General features: G+C 37.0%; 1 protein-coding gene across 1 annotated transcript in view; it reads left to right on the top strand.

The window, feature by feature from the left end:
* TMED10 (transmembrane p24 trafficking protein 10) overlaps positions 1-16,733 on the top strand; it is a 31,921-nt gene that overhangs the window by 5,046 nt on the left and 10,142 nt on the right. Inside the window, 2 exon segments of the mRNA XM_039883830.1 lie at positions 10,404-10,515; positions 14,951-15,024. Of these exon segments, the coding sequence (XP_039739764.1) occupies positions 10,404-10,515; positions 14,951-15,024 (186 nt within the window).

Below are 16,733 nucleotides of genomic sequence, written 5' to 3'. Positions count from 1 at the left end.
GTGGTATAGTATAAAAAGCCTGGATCTGAATCAGATTTGAGTTCAAATCCCAGCAGCTCCACCACTTATAGGGTGTATGGTCTTAGAGGAGTTATTTAACCCTTCTCCTTGGGACCTTTATCTGTAAAATGGAGGTGATAGATCTCACAGAATTGTTACAAGGACAAAGAGATGGGTTATTTATTGCACGGGACTCATTATGGTGGGCCATAGGTGTTAGTACTTTTTCTTTTCTGTCTATTGAATGAAAATTGAATTGCTACTCTGACTCCCCTGCCCTATATCATTGCAGTGAACAAAGAATATTTTAATGAGAGGAATTCTGAGTGTTTTGTTTGTGATTCTCCCATTCATTCATTAAATATTTATTTAATATTTAGTATATGCTAGACCTAGCTTGGAATATGGAGATGAATAGCAGACCAGGTCCTTGAACCCCGGTGAAGAACAGACAAAAAACGCATTAAAAAAATGCACACAATTTCAGGTATTGATAAGTATTATAATGAAAAATCAAGCAGTAGGGGTAGGGAGTGATTGAATGGGTAAAACGTATTTGGTCAGAGAAGGCCCCTCTGAACAGAGAAATGAATTGAAATGATAGGTGGGAGAGACTGCTGCAAAGATTTCGGGCCTATATTGAGGTGTGTTTGTGTTGAGATTTCCAATTAGGTTGATCTCATACTACCCTTTCTTACTCATTTCACAAAATGAGGCTAAACCAGACTAAATAATATATTTAATGACTTCGCTGCACAAAATTTAAGCAGGAAGTATCAACTCATTATTCATAGTGAATATAGACGTTTTCCTTATTCAGGTTCATGTTAAAAACCTGTTGTAAGGACTCAGAATCTCGTCGATTTTGAATTGAAAACCACATTTTCATTAAGACTAGATAATACTGTAATAATTTAATAGGCTCCAGTACCACTTATTATTTAGAATGCTTGTTAATAGTGAAAATTGGAGGGTTAATTAATTTTAGGGGCTGAGATGTTGTCTAAGAGTGAGTTATACTTTGGAAATAGGTTTACAGCAAGGGAGAGAGCAACTGTGAGAAGTTGTCATAATCATCACCAGAAAGAAAAGCTTGATGGTAATAATTTAAGTCATTTATACTTTTTCAGCCTCTTCCAAATAATCTAATTGGTCTAAATTTTTTTTATTGTCATTTTTTTCAAGAGTGCTAATGCTAATTAACAATTCATTTTGCTATAATGAGGGGTTTTTTTTTGGTATGTTTACCCAGTTATGGTCCCAGTCTTTCCCAACTAGCTTATAGATGAGAAAGCCAAACAGATTCGTTAAGAGTTCAGCCTTGCGTCATAAGCCTATCACAATTTAAGCCTAAAAATTATCTTAGTAGTTGGGAAACCATTGGCTTATAACTTTTTCCCCTTACTAAAAGCTGTATGAAAAGATAAAAGACACACACACACACACACACACACACACACACACACACACTATAGTTTTGAGATTATTTTATTTGGAACAATTATATTTCAGCTTGTTGTTCTTGGTATCTGTACTGAGGACTGATCGTTTTCTGTTGAGAAACATATGTCTCTTTTCAAATTTATATTTGTTATGACTATTGTCCAATGGGTTAGAAACAGATCAATAAATAGATGGTTTAGTACAGAAAGCGAATTGGTCCATTAACATTTAAAATCTATTTTCTTTCCATATTATAGCTAAAATTTCTAGCTTTAAATTTAACCTGACCTTATGTTTCCTGCTTCATAAAAGCTAAACAATATGATACATCATTTAAATCTTTCCAATGCAATGAACAGTTGTCCACAGCCATCTTCTTTTTGAACTGAACCGGAGAAAGGAGGCTGCTTAGAATTTGAAATTGCTACACCATACCTTTATGATGACTTCTGAAGACTGAGTCTAGTTTCTAGGAAAATGGAACAGATTTATAGAGGTAATCTAGTGGGATGCAGTGACTTCTATACTATTTCTTGTGTGAATTGCTGACTGGTAGTTGATCCTGAGCCATTGCCCCCATACGCATGTGCACCCTGGTAGCCTGGACAGTAGAGCCCTCAGTAAAATCAGCCAGCTGGCCACAAACCAGAATTTGGGCTCCCAAACAAGCCTCTGACTTGAGGGAGGTTGATGTCATCTGCCTTTATCCTGTGCCCTAACTTCATTGTTCTACATAACGTGTGGGAAAATCAAGGGACTAGTTGTTAAGAGAGAACAAGGCTTTGTTTGTGCCTAAAAGGGTCACGCTGGAGGTTTTTACCGTAAATAACTTTGGAACAGTATGAAAAAAAACATTTGATCTGGCTTCACCCCCGCAGTAGTATTGTTAGGGCAGCAACTGGTCTTTCGTTCTAATTCCTCCCCTTCCTCCCTCTCCTTCTCCCCCTCTTCCCCCAACCCCCGCTTCCCAGTCAAGCATGACGTATTGCTTATGTTAGGTTAATGTAGCAAATGCTGATAGAAGCAGGAAGAGAGCTTCTATCCATAATCATACCAGTGCCTGGAAATTTTCCATTTCTAGTTTTCACCACTTATACAAGCCTCCTTAAGCAATGCTTCTGTGCTATGCTGTGCCATCGCTGAATTGTGTTGGAAATTTGAAAGAATTTAATGTTGCTAAATGCTCTTGTGACCTAAGTTTGACTTTGTTCTGGGTTAAATCTAGATATGATCCTTTGATTTCAGGGATGCAATTGACAGACTTGGACTTGGTATTTGCTCTTGTTTGAATGATCGGGGTAAATTCATTTTATGCATTTTATGCCTATTAAATATAGCATCTAGGCTTTCAGAGTTGTCTATGTTCCTTGTGTTCAAGAACAATGGTGACTTGCAGGTATTTCTAATACTATTTTTTTAATCTAAAGCTACAGCATCTTTCATGATTTGGTGTTCTTTCTGCTTTTTTATATCTTAGAGTAATAGATCGCATAGCGCAAGATTCACTTGTGAACTCTTAACTAGATTAAGCATATAGACCCCAACCCTGATCCTTATCTATACACACGCAATTCTCTCTTTCTTTCCCCACACCTAATGTCATTGGGTCCTTCCTGCAATTTATTACTTATCAGGTTAAAAAACACATGCAGGAAATTCTGGAGTCATCTAGTATTTCTTGCTATCCCTTGTTAGCAGCTAAAGGTTTCCTTGAATACCTGCTGTTAGGCATTTTGTTACCCCTCAGTTTCTAAATCTTGCTGGTGCTTCCTTGAGAGTTTACTTGCCTTTTTCTGTTTCCGTGCAGTAACCATTTGGGCCCTAATCATCCCTAGGTTTAGTCAGCGTAGTATACTTTATCTAGTTTGTCATCCGTTAGCACTGCTAGGTTGAAAGTATGGTTAGTGACCTAAATGTTTACGGAGTGAGTTATCACTAACAAATAGTTATCATAGTAACAATATTGCTAACAGTGACAATAACAACATTTGAGTGCTTATCATGAGCCAAACACTGTTCCAAGCCCCTTTACCTGTATTAAATTTAGTCCTTAGAATAGCCTCATGAAGTTCACACTATTGTCCTTATCTTACATATGAGGCACAGCGAGCTTAAGGCTTTACAGCTAGTAAATGGCACAGTTGTTATTTGAACACAGACCTGAAGTCTGATTCTAGAACCTTTAGATTAACTACTATGCTGTGCTGGTAGGTGTTTCTGTTTCAGTTCATTTTTATTCAGTGTGTAGAGCTTCTAAAGGGACTTGCCGTTTCTAAATTCCTGGGTTAGTCATTCAGGAGCTACAAGGTTAATGATTATCCTTAAAATAATATATACACATTGTATTTTCAGTATTATACCACAGAATGATGATAACCCTGAAGAAGACAGAGAGCAGGTAGGAGCCTATTTGAAGGAAATAGATTTTACCAACTACACCAAAGCCATATACTGATTGACCTCTCTGCTGCTACAGTAGCACTCCTGAAAAAGAAGTGTTTTTCTTTTAAAAACATGTTCTTGGGTTGGTGGGGTATGTCAACAAATGAAAGCAACGTGTGGCCTGTACCTATAGGAAGACACAGACTTGCCACTTCTCCCATAGATTATATGTCATTTTTACAGGAGTAGGTATAGACTTGTCCAAATTAACTCTTTCCATAATACCTCATAAAAAGTATGTGAAAGTGCTTGTTTGCTTGCTTGGCTCTCAGTAGACTGTAAATTTCTTGAGAACCTAGAGATATGTGTGTATATATGTATATGTGTTTGACTTTACCCTTTTGGGAAAGTATTTTTTTAATAAACTATTTTAAGACAGTTTTAGATTTACAGAAAAATAGTGAAAATAGTACAGTTCCCATATATATTCCACATCTGGTTTCCCCTATTGTTAACATCTTTATGACACTGAATGAACCAGTATTGATGTTATTATCATCATATAAAGTCTTTATTCATATTTCCTTAGTTTTGTCTATTGGGAGCTCTTCCATTTGGCATATCCCCAGTCTTGGTTTTTGTTTTGTTATGTTTTATTTTTGAGCACTCCTTACCTTTTGGCAGTATAAGGTGCTTCAGGCTCATCTTGTATATTTCCTGCTTCAGTCCTGGGTTCAGCCATTTCTCCAAGGAGACCTGGTTCCTTTTATTAACGAGTGGTATTAGGAACCGAGATCTGGGTGATTAGTATTATTTTTAAGACACCTTTTCCTGGCACTTAAAAAAAATACACACACTGTGGTAGCTGCAAGCGGCCAAAAGTAGTCCCAGCCTTCTTGCAACTTTAGAATGAGGCTGGGAATTCTGTGAGCAGCAGCAAGAGGAGCTAGAATGGGGAGAAAAGTGGTAGTGCTGCAGGGCAGAGAGCCAGGGCATGGAATCATTCATCTAGTTCCTTCAGGTCCCACCTCTGCATTAGGTCAGGCAGATCGGTGTGGAGGGTCACTGAAAGCACCCATTTGAGTTGTATTTGTATCTTCAGCAAGGCCGTGATTGAAAATGGAGAGTCTGATATTGGTCACAGCCCTTTACAAGGACCTTCCTGATAAATTGTTCTTCCTGTTTAGTTCCAGGAAAATTATCTTTGAAGATAAATTTGTGAGCTTTCATCAGAAAACAAATGATGTCTGACCCAACTTGTTTCTCTCTTAGTCTTTTAATCTTGGCTTCCAGAAAACTTAGAGTCACATTTATTGTGCAGATATCATTTGCTCATTCAGGTTCTTGATAGCGCCTATTTGTTTCTTCCTCCAGGAGAACTCTATTCTCTTTTATTCTTAATTGCTTTATTTGCCTAGTGTTTGAGCCTAAGCTACTTAAAATCCTTTTGAAGTAGGCAGGGTGTTATCTTGAATGTTTGATAAAGGCTTCAGGAGCAGGACCTGCTCAGGAACCCGTTTTCTGGCCACAGCCTAGAATGGTCCAAGAAAATTCAATTCTAAATGAGTTTATTTTCCCAGTGACCTGTATTCTCAATTATTTGACAGTTTCAGTGTGAGCATTCACATATTCTTGACATCAGCTACTCTGCACATAACAGTTAACACTTTTTTCCCTACTTTTTAAGCTGTGAACTTTGATTTGCTTTTCTTCAGAGGGTGTTATATAGAAACTAATCTTTGTTACTTCCCATTCTTTGATGTTATATGGGCATATTTTATGGATTGATATTACTCTTGTTTAATTAAGAACTTTACAATAAATATGTTTATTATTGTTAAAAGGGAAGAACAGAATCCTTTAAGGGCTTGCTGTTATAGTAGGTGAAAGTGGCAGTTATTTATCATATTACTTAGGTGGTTCTTTAGTAGAATTTAAGAAGGGAAAAATAAAATCTCAATCCTTGAGAAACCAGATAATCTTTTAAAATGATCTATAATCAGAACATTTTAATTAAAGGAAATTTAAAACCATCATTTCAGCCTGTTAGACTTTGCCAGCCCTGGCTGGTCACCAAGCTTGGCCTAGTTTTCTATTTCCTAATTTTAGCCATCTGCTGATTTATGTAATTATGTTGGGGTTAGGGCATGTGATTTTTTTTTCCTTGAGATCAATGGCTTGGCTCCTCAATCGCTGCAAAGTAATGAACTACATGGTAAACCTACTGATATTCGGGAAAATTCTAGGATCTGTTAGAATGCGGAACAGTTCATAAAAGCCTAACACAAAGGTTAAGTTGTCAAGTTACCTGCCAAACTTGCAAATGTTTGGATAAATACCCTCATATAGTTCTGTCAACTAAAAGCCATAGAGAGTATAGAAATGTGGAGTCCCTGAGGGAATTGTGATCATTATCACACACTATTTCTGGGAAGTAAATTTCATGCTGATAAAATGTATGGGTGATGGGTCCTTTGCCTTCAGCCTCTAGGAAGAAAAGCATTTGAGTCTGCCTAGAATGAATTTTTAATACATTTTCAGATGTTATAGAAAGAACCAACAAAGCAAGTGGTTTTACCATGATTGTGGTTTCTCAGTACAATGTACAAGAGGACAGTGTAAACAGTTTTTACTCCTTTTGAGTACCAGTCAGAGGTATGGATTGTACCAGTCTTTCAGAAAAACATGGCAGACTTCTTAATTAATTTTGCAAATTACTTCATGAAGGCTTTTTGCCAGTGCTTTAAAAGAAAGTTTTCTGAACCACATCTGGGCTCTGTTATTATCTAGAGACACTCCTGTCCTTAAGTTAATAATTTTTTTGAAGAACCTTTTTAGTATCTTAGGAGAATACAAAGAGATCATAAGCTATTCTTCTAGGAAATAAGATGGTTGGGCAAATGTATGCCAAATCTTGTAAGCCCGATTCAGTTGGGTTGTTTGTTGTAGGCCAGTGACCTGGCCTCTTTCCTTGCCTGACTGCAGAGAAGATGACATCTGTGATGACTGTTCAGTATTGTACCCTTGATGATTATTCCCTGTTGTCCTCTACTGGTTTCATTTACATTTAAACATTTCTAGCAACCTGTAATCCTTTCCTTGTCCCTTAAGAATTAAACTAATGCAATGAGCAAATCTGGAAGCTTATTTTTATCCAAATAAGCCTTGGGGAAGTAGACATTTTCTGCAACTTTATTCATAGGAGCCAAAAACAATTAGAGTTTTTAGATCAACTTGGAATGTGAAAATCTGTTATTCCTGCAGTCAGTCTTTTTGAGCTTCCTCTTTGCTCTTAAGAATTGTCACTGTGCTTTTGAGTGCTGGGTAGTAGGAAAATCTGAGTATCTGATGGGTTAACAGATTCTGAAGAAAGGAAGAGTGGCAACCACACTGGCCACTACACATTACTCTGGGATTTGGTTAGTTAGTTCCCAGACCTTTTTGCCCTATCATGAGTGCGAATCCAAGGTTCTAAAGTCCTTTGTTATGCTTTTTCTTTTAGTTGATGATTAAGAAAAAGTATCACATGAGCAAGATGCCTTTGGGAATCTTCAGGGTTAAATATTTGCTTGTAGATTATCTACTAGTTATTGCTGACTTCAAGGCCTCTCTACCTTGTTGCTGCCTGCTCATTCCTCTAAGGTGGAAAATACAGACTGAACAGCTATGTCCCCCTCAAGAGGATTCTCAGGCTCTTTGACAACCATTGACCCAAAGAATCCATTCAGTTCTATTAATCTTTCTTGGCTTCTGTGCATTCCTCTTCTTTCAGACATTCCTTTTATGGGGAGGCAACATGGAATGTAGAAAGAGCATGGGGTTTGAACCACTTCAAATCCACATACACAATTTATTAACTGCGTGGTAATGGACAAGTTACTAAGTTTCCTCATCAGTAAAATGGGGATTGTTAGACCAGCTTATATAGGGTTGTTGTGAGGATTCAAGATTATGTATGAAAGTTTGTAGCAGAACTTCTTAATCCCCTTAGCCTTACAAACCACTCAATTACAGAACCCCAGCCTAAATCACTTAATACTTTTCTTTGCTCCTGTATCCTGGTTGTTAGGTGTTGCCACTGGAAATCCATGGTTCAGGATCTCAGCAGAGACCTCAGTGCTACCCAGCAGTTCTGTGTGATTTTGGTCAGCTTTCTTCCCATCCTATGCAGAGGTCAGAAATTGGTGGCCCAGAAGAACTTAGTTCTACAGACATGTTTCATTTCGCCTTGAAGTAGTTTTTTAAATTTTGGGATTGATTGTGAAGGTTTAAAAATTAGGAGATTTCAAATGAAAGTTAAAACATCTAGCTTCTTTTAGAAAATTGGATGATCTGAAAACCTGGTGTGCCACAACAGTCATTATTTTCTCCCTTGGGACAGGCCTATCCATCTTGTCACGTGGCTCACCACACCCTGTGAACATATACTGGTCCATTAGACTCAGATATGTTGCTCGCTTGATTTTTGTGGGCATTTACTTTTTGGTCTTGTCCTGTGGTCTTTCACTCCTTAAAATCCCTCAAATCTGTCCCCTTCTCTCCATACCTAAAGCCCTCATCATTTCTAATTTGGAGTACTGAAATAGTGTCATAACCCAACTTCTTATCTCTAGTATTATCCCTCTTGAGTCTGTCTTCATAGTATTATCAGATTCATCTATCTAAATTGCAAATAGAATCATATCACTCTCTTGTTTCAGATTCTCCATTGTCTTTCCACTTTGTACTAAATGAAGTTTAAACTCCTTAACATGGTGTTGCAGCTCTACATGATCTAGTCAGTACCTCTCCAGTCACTTAACCTCTCTGTGTCTCAGTTTCCTCCTGTGGAACATGGGAGAAATAATAGTTCTTACCCATAGGGTTATAATGAACATTAAATTAAAATGCATATAAAATACTTGGTACAGTACTTGACACTTGTTAAGTGCTCAATAAGTATTAGCTTATTAGTATTATGATGATACCATGTTTTTGTTTGTTTGTTTGTTTGTTTTTCTAGACCCCCGGCCTTTGTATTTGCTGTCTTTCCTACTCTGATTCTTCCCTTGATTGCAACTCATCCTTGAGGACTCAGCTCATATATCACCTCCTCCATGATACATTCCCTGATGCTCCATAATCCTAGGTCACCTGTGCATACCTTTTCACATTGCAGCGAAGTCTCATTTCTTATTCTAGTCCTTATTTAGACTCTTAAGCCCTTTGAAGATAGGAACTATCTTACACATCCTTGTATCCCCAATGACCACTGCAGATCTAGGCATCTTAAATGCTTGACAAAATTGATACATCATTCATGGATGAAGATATTTGATTAGTATTACTGCTGTTGTTTTTAGGAATTTAGAAGATGTCATAAAACCTTTTTTACTAACCTATTATTTAAAATGAGTTAATAAACCCATTTTAGTGATAATTATTCTTTAGTTATTGTTTTTTTCCAAAAAATGAAATAACTTTATTTCTGACCATGAGGAATACATGCTGTAGTAGAAAATAGAAAGAATACAAAGTGTAAAGAAGAAATCTTACTACTCAGCAATAACTAGTATTATTAAAGTGTTTTGAATATATAAGCTTATGTGTGTGCTACTCAATTTTCATATTTAAAATCTTACCTATAAATGAATCTTATTGTACAAACAGCATTAAAATATCCAGTTTAATATAATGAAGCCACTACTTTTGTGTTCCACATTGCAAGGAGCTTCCTGTCTCAGGTAATGAAATGTGGCTTCTACTAAGACACATGTGCTCTAGGAAAGAAGTCTGAGATCCAGTCCGTCATGTGACCCTGTCATTCCCTCCTTTATAGGTGACCATTCACTTACCAATATATGCCATTTCATCTGTGCTTACAGGCCATTCTCTAAGAACAGAGCAGTTTAAGTTTGGAGAACTAAAGCTAACCACCTAAAAGAAAGGATTGATCATTTGTGGAAGCCAAGGATGTCTTTTTTTAGGAAAACTTGTTTATCCCCCGTGCCTGTCTCCTACCCCACGTAGCTATTGCCATAATTAACATGGCATTTGCAGGAATAAATCTACCATATTTTCTTCTCTCAAAACGACAAAACTAATGCAGGTCTTCTTTTTCTTCTCTTTATATCAAGTGTCCCATTTCCACTATCCACCCCCACCTCAACCCTATCAAGATTTATTTTATGGAAGAAATGTGTTCTTACATATCTTTCTCTTTTTTGTAGTATGCTCTTTTGGTAATTGTCCACTTCCATTTTTGTGACACGTCCCTTTCTAGGGAGCGATACTGGCCTACATTCCATAAAGTGAATCTTTGTTGCTAAACCCAATTTATATCTCAACTGTCATTCTATGGTGGCAGCAGATTTTAGCCTGCAGTGTGGATAGGCTGTTTGAATGAATGAAATTTGCTATACTTGGATTTCATCTTCTAATCCAATTCCTATCTTTTGGAATGGTTGGAACATAGTTATCATAATGAGAAATGTCAACTGTCTTTTATAGACAGTGTTTCTTTCCATTTCTCCAGTTTCTCTTAAGTTTACTTCCCAAGTGCTATTTGCTCCCTATTCTTACTTACTTTTTTGTTTTAGATCACAGATTCTGCTGGCCATATTCTATACTCCAAGGAGGATGCAACCAAGGGGAAATTTGCCTTTACTACTGAAGATTATGACATGTTTGAAGTGTGTTTTGAGAGTAAGGGTAAGTAATCAGAGTTTTCTCTGAATTAAGCATCTTCTCTCAAGTTAGAGCATGAACTTTCTCTCTTGGGCTGGCAGGAAGAGGAGATGAAAATTACATTTGTTGGGCTGCACACACATGTAAGTGAAAGTAATGTTCTTCATGTGCAAGAATAGCCAAATATGCTGTGACATACTTGGCTTGAATGATAGAGTTTAATTTGGTGTAGATGCTAGAAAATGCAGTAAGTCCTTAATGTCATTGATAAGTTCTGCAGCTTTATGCAAAACAATGAAACAAATTTTACCATAAGCAAGAGTTAAGTTCCTATAACATCTCATCAACATTATACCAAAGCAAGATTGAATTAAACATTATTTAATGCATTTATATGCTAGTAACATGTTTTCTAGAGGATTAGAAGTAGGGTCTATCAGACAATATATGGCAAAGTCAGAAGCAGTTTTGGTCTTCAGAGCACTTGTTATTTCCTAGTCCTGATATCTTGCTATGGAGTCTTCTGTGTATCTCAAGGCCAAAATCCCATAGTAACTTTTAGGCTGATCACCTGATGGTTTCTGCAGTCAGTAGTAGGTGAAAAGGCAGATTCCCTTTCACTCCCTATTCTTTAACTTCAAGAACACTAGACTCTAAAATCTGTATGTGCTTATACTTATATTAGTTGGGACCTCTTTGGGCCACAAGACAGAGAAACATAACTCAAACTGCTTAAAGAGAAAGAAGAGAAAGACATTTGACTCTCGGACCTGGGAAGTCTTCAGTGTGGTACTGACGTCAGGCACAGCTGGATGTTGGAGTTTTAACAGTTATCATTGGACCCCCTACCTATCCTTTAGTGCTTCTTTTCCTTTGCCTCCATTTGACTTTATTCTCTGGCTTTTCCCGTATGGCAGCAAAAGGACTCCTGGCAATTTTGCATTTACAGAATATTCAGAACATATGATCCTAGAAGAAGAGCAAGCACCTTTGTCAACAGCACTAGTAGAGACCCAGGAATAGCAGATCAATTTGTTGCTTTTGACAGTTAAGCAAGAATTGACTCCCTTGATCTAAATTGGATCAATTTAGCCTAAAAGCTAAGGGAGTTCGCCTGAAGTAAATGGAATAATAGATTAATAATAGAAAATTAAAGGACTTAATAGTGATTTCATGACTGATATCCTTCTCCCTGCCCCCACCTCTGCCACTTCCAGAATGTGTCAACAATATTCTAGACATTTCCCCATGGTTATGCCACGCTTACCTCAAAACCAAGATGTCTAAGACTGTATTCATGAACTTCTCCTTCAAACTGGTTCCCCTCTCTCATCAATATTACCACCACCCTTCCAGTTACTTGGGCTTACATTTTTGAAATTTTTTTTGTCCTTTCCAGTCTATCATCAAGTTATACTGATTCTTCTTTCAAAATATCTTCTATATCTGTCACCACACAAATCTGAACTCTTAATATTTTAAATCATGAATTATGTCATTAGCCTTCTCATATCCCTGTTTTTAATATATTCAAATACTGCTACCAGATTTATCTCCCAAAACATATCTTTCGCCACGTCAGTCCTCTGTACTGGCAGTAATGTTCCTGTTCTATGGAATGAAACCTAGAATCATAAAATTTTTGAACTGGTATCATGGCATTTAATAGTCTGTACTCTCACTTCAACCTTATTTTCCACTACTCATCAGGCCCCAACCAGCCTGGTTTGCTCTGCCCTCTAAATATGTCACATTTATTCATTTCCTGGAATACCCTCTTCCCATATAAACATAAGTTTACCTTTAGTTCTTTTAGAGTATTTTCCTCAGCATTCTAGCCTGTTCAGTCAAGTTTCTCAATCAATTGATGGAACCATTCAGCAAATACTTATTAGGTACCCTTATATACCAAGCACTGTTCTAGGTGTTGGGATATAGCAGTTAATAAAACAGAAGTCTCTGTTCTTGTGGAGCTTGCATTTTCATTGGAGCAAACAGACAAATAAATATAAGTCAGGTGGTAATGAGGGCTTTGGAGAAAAAGCAGCACTTTGAGATGCTGAGCATGTCTCAGAAACAGCAAGGAGGTTAATGTGGTTTCCTCTAAATAGTACATCACTTACTGGTTGGATTAGTTATTTAGGCATTTGGATATATCACATGCACACAGCTTTGTGTTGTTAAATGTCTCATGTACATATGTCTAATATTCCCAGTTTTAAACTTTTTGAAGAGTTTAAAATTAACCCTGACCTACCCTAGCCCAAAACCTAGTCATGAACCTACCGTAATTCTAACCCTAAACCTTACCCTAATCCTAACGCTAAACCTAAACATAACGCTAAACCTAAACATAATGCTAAACATATCTTTTGTTCTGAATTTTTTATACGCTGATGCTGTGCATGTAGATGCCTAGGTACTAATTTTTTAAAAAAATGTATATATATATATGTATATGTATAAAATATATATATAATATATGTATACACACAGAGACATGTTATAATAAGCACTCAATTTCTATGCTCATTTGTGTTCTCTGTTAATTCTGATTTAGCAATCTGCTACCTTGTAGTCTGGGGAGCACCTTTTAAAAAATGTTTTTTTGCCAGGCACATGCAGACAGAAATTACTGAAGGGTCTTTTTACAAAGAAGAGCCTTTATGGCCATGATGTCAGCTAAAGGAATAGGCTGGCTGTTCTGTGTCAGAGATTGTATGGTCTGGACTCAGACCAGCCAGAGGTCTGTGGTTTTGTGGTTTCACTTGTGTTTGAATAATGCTAATGCTATGCTCTGGCGAACAGAAAGCGGAGAGTCTCAGGAAGAGAATATCTTGATCATTTGGACCAGGCGGCATTGTGAGCTGCTTGGATTTCACAACTTTTTAAATGAGGAAAGAGAAGCAAAAATTTGCATTTGCCATGCTGTGATCACTATTACACATTGGATTTGGGAGAAATGACCTCTCTGGGTGCCGCTTTTTTATTTTGTTTTGGAGACATTAATGCTCAGAAGGCATCTTTGACTTGTCATCATTTCTTAATCCTACCTATTCAATCTTATTTCTGTTGCTTTCAAATTGATTCTTCTAGTCCACTCAAAAGAACTTCTTTATTGTCTTTTAATGTCATACTCATTTCAATATGTGAGCCTTTGCTCATGTTGTCTTCTGCCTAGAATACTTTGTCCTACCTTCAAGTGCTCCCTCTTTAGTGAAGTCTATATACAACTAATCTCTTTCCTTCTCTAACCTTTGCTCCTTAACTGGGATTATCTGAACCAGTTTTTTTTTTTTCTCTTAAAGTTTTATACTGCTTTGCATTTTCACTGTAGCTATTATGCATCTTTATGTCTTAGATCCCCGCTGAATTTTTTGAAGGCAGAAATTATAATCTCCAGCACAGTTCTAGCAATCACTGAGTTCTCAATGAGTAGTTTTTGAATTGACTTCAGCCCATTTCAGAAAATCTCCAGTGTCTCTCAGGCAGTAGAGCATACAGTACCATTCTCTGTGGCTTATGGTCTCAATAATCCCAGTGCTTAAATGGCACTGTTTCCCAAAACTCCTAATTTCATGCATGCAGTTTTTATTTTATAAGTAGTCAGGTAAATTCCAGAGGATTGGGGCTGAGCAGTTTTCCAGGGCTCTTGTGTCTTTCTCTTTCTCCTACTTAATGTTTTAAGATTAGAATTCCTTTTTGATCAAGCTGAATCAGATTACCTTTCCTAATATGAACATTGCTCTGTTGGCCCTACTATCCCAAATAGACGATCCTCTTTCTAAGAAGCATCGCTGAGAATTGTACTCTTGTCAAGTTTTTTCTTGGGCTGTTCTGTTTTAAGGGCTTCGTAGGAATAGTCCTATAACATTTTATTTATCTATTGAAATGGGTTTACATTGACCAAAATGTTTGAATTAAACTGGAATGTTAGATAAATCTTGTGTTCTTTTCAATACTCATGTTTATATTAAGTAAATCCAAGCTTAATATGTGCCCAATAATACTTCTCTTAACATTTGACAGAATAACCTTTTCAGATGTGAAAATGTACTTTCTCAGCCTAAGTTAGTGCCCACTAGCTCTTGGTCTATATGCCAGTCGGTTTTATACTGTTTTGACTTTTTTATTTCCTATTCCAGTAAGCCTGTGTGTTTTCTCCTGTTTTGTTCTTCTGTAGTACTAGCTGCAGGATCTTGTGTCCTGCCTGCTCAGAGATGTTTGCCAGCAGCATGTTCTCTTTGCTTTCCGGCACCCCACACAGACAGAGGCTTTGTCTGGAATGCTTGTGATTTTAGCCAGAGCCAGGAATTTTCTGCAGCTGAGTAGGGGGAGGAGTTACGGCTTTTTCCTTTTATGGGGGTGGGGGGTTGTTGTTATGGAGAAGGAGGATGGGTGGGTGATTTCCCAGAATTTTAAATATTCCTCACAATGAATCCTTTGATTTCTTTCTCAGGAACAGGGCGGATACCTGACCAACTCGTGATTCTAGACATGAAGCATGGAGTAGAGGCAAAAAATTACGAAGAGGTAAGTCCAGCCGTAACAGCCTGAGGAGGCAGTAGCAGCTGTGCCGTGAGGTTTCTGTGACCTAATCAGGCCAATGGGCTGTGTTATGCCCAGAAGGCTCTGGTTTTCTCAGCAGTCATGTGACAACCAGCTACAATTTTATTGATAGAAAATGTTGTATTAACAGCCTTGAACAATAATTTTGGCTGTGCTCTTAGCCAAATGACCAAGCCAACTGTCCCATAAAAGTGTTGGTATGATAAAACACTCAAGCATATACCATTAGCACTCTTGAGACAGAAAACAGATATATATTTATAATTTTTAAAAGCTGGAATTCATTTATATATTACAAAGTTAAGAAAAGTGATTCGTTTTTAATTCTTAAACCTTTTATTCCCAGATTGACGGCTATGTATGTATGTAGAGCATGGATTCAGTGCTGCTTAGACTTGAACTGTGCTGCCTTTGAGAAACACAATAGTCAAAAATAGCTTTTAGTTGAAATAATTTCAAACTTTTAAGGAAGAGAGCAAGAGGGAAGAAACAAATGCAAGAGACTCGATAATGATAATGAATAGAAATGTTTGCCAATAGGAAGTGTTATAATGAATAAAAACTGACATTTATTTGGGTAGTAGGGAAGTAAAAGTACATAGAATAAGTGGAAGGGGGACTGAGCCTTTTTCATACCTATTATGAGAGACTCTGAGGGCAGCACAGAATGGTTCTTCAAATCAAGAGCACCTTTGAAAAACCACAAGAACTATTTAAGACTGGAGGATTGATCTTTACAGTCAGATAAGAGTCTTTAAAACAGTACCCGACGGCATGAAGGAGAGGAAATGTAATTGGCTTTTGAAGAATATAAACTAAAAAACAGGAAAGTTGTTTTAAGTGATTTGAGAGAATTTTCTAGAACCCTTGGAACAGAAGTTGCTCTGTCTTTGGTCAGGACTTGAAAGGGAATATCCTTTAAAATGGAAGAAAACTGGAAGTGACTGGCTAATTCTGTGACAGGAAGTAGTAGTACAATTGTAGCTCTTCAGGCCTTTCCTCTTTTTCCTAGTGCAAGTGTTCAGTTGAACAAAACTAGATTAAGTAATTTGTAGGCAGTAAACAGGAGCAAATGATGCAGTAGTGAATGGAAGATAGTTCCTGTCTCCAGGGTAGTTTAATTAAAAGAAAGAAAGTAGTGAGAACCTCTTTATTTGATGAACTTAAATTAAGGTAAAGTAAAAAATCCTTTTAAAATTTCATGATTTAGAAGAGTCTTAATTATATTTAAATAAGATAACTTCTTAAAGTGCTGTTAGGTATAAAGCACTAAGAAAAATGTAGTTATGAAGAGGAAGAAGAATAGGTAAAATAATTTTCAGGTTTTGATTACGGCTGCTGTATCCTCAACCTCATATCATTCTCTAAGTAAACATTCATCGAATTCCTATTATGTGCAATTTTACTTTTTTATAATTTTTTTACCCTAATGTGATAGCTATCATAAGATGGTACATATTAAATAAAAGGCCACCGGATTAGACATTAGACATAGCTTGTTCTCTAGAACAGATTTTTTTGTATTATTATGAGTTTACGTATAGAACGATGTGGGCATCACTATTATATGGCATTTTAGAACTCCTGTACCTCCTGGAATTTTCCTTACCCTTGGACTTTGTTGACACTGGGAAAGGGCCATTATCTTTCCTGACCTTTTGCTAGCGGGGAAT

The sequence above is a fragment of the Pteropus medius genome, unplaced genomic scaffold (assembly GCF_902729225.1).
Source record: "Pteropus medius unplaced genomic scaffold, Ma_sr-lr_union100, whole genome shotgun sequence".
Classification (NCBI taxonomy): Eukaryota; Metazoa; Chordata; class Mammalia; order Chiroptera; family Pteropodidae; genus Pteropus; species Pteropus medius.
The sequence above is the reverse complement of the archived record's forward strand: the minus strand, read 5'-3'. Positions and strand labels throughout refer to the sequence as shown.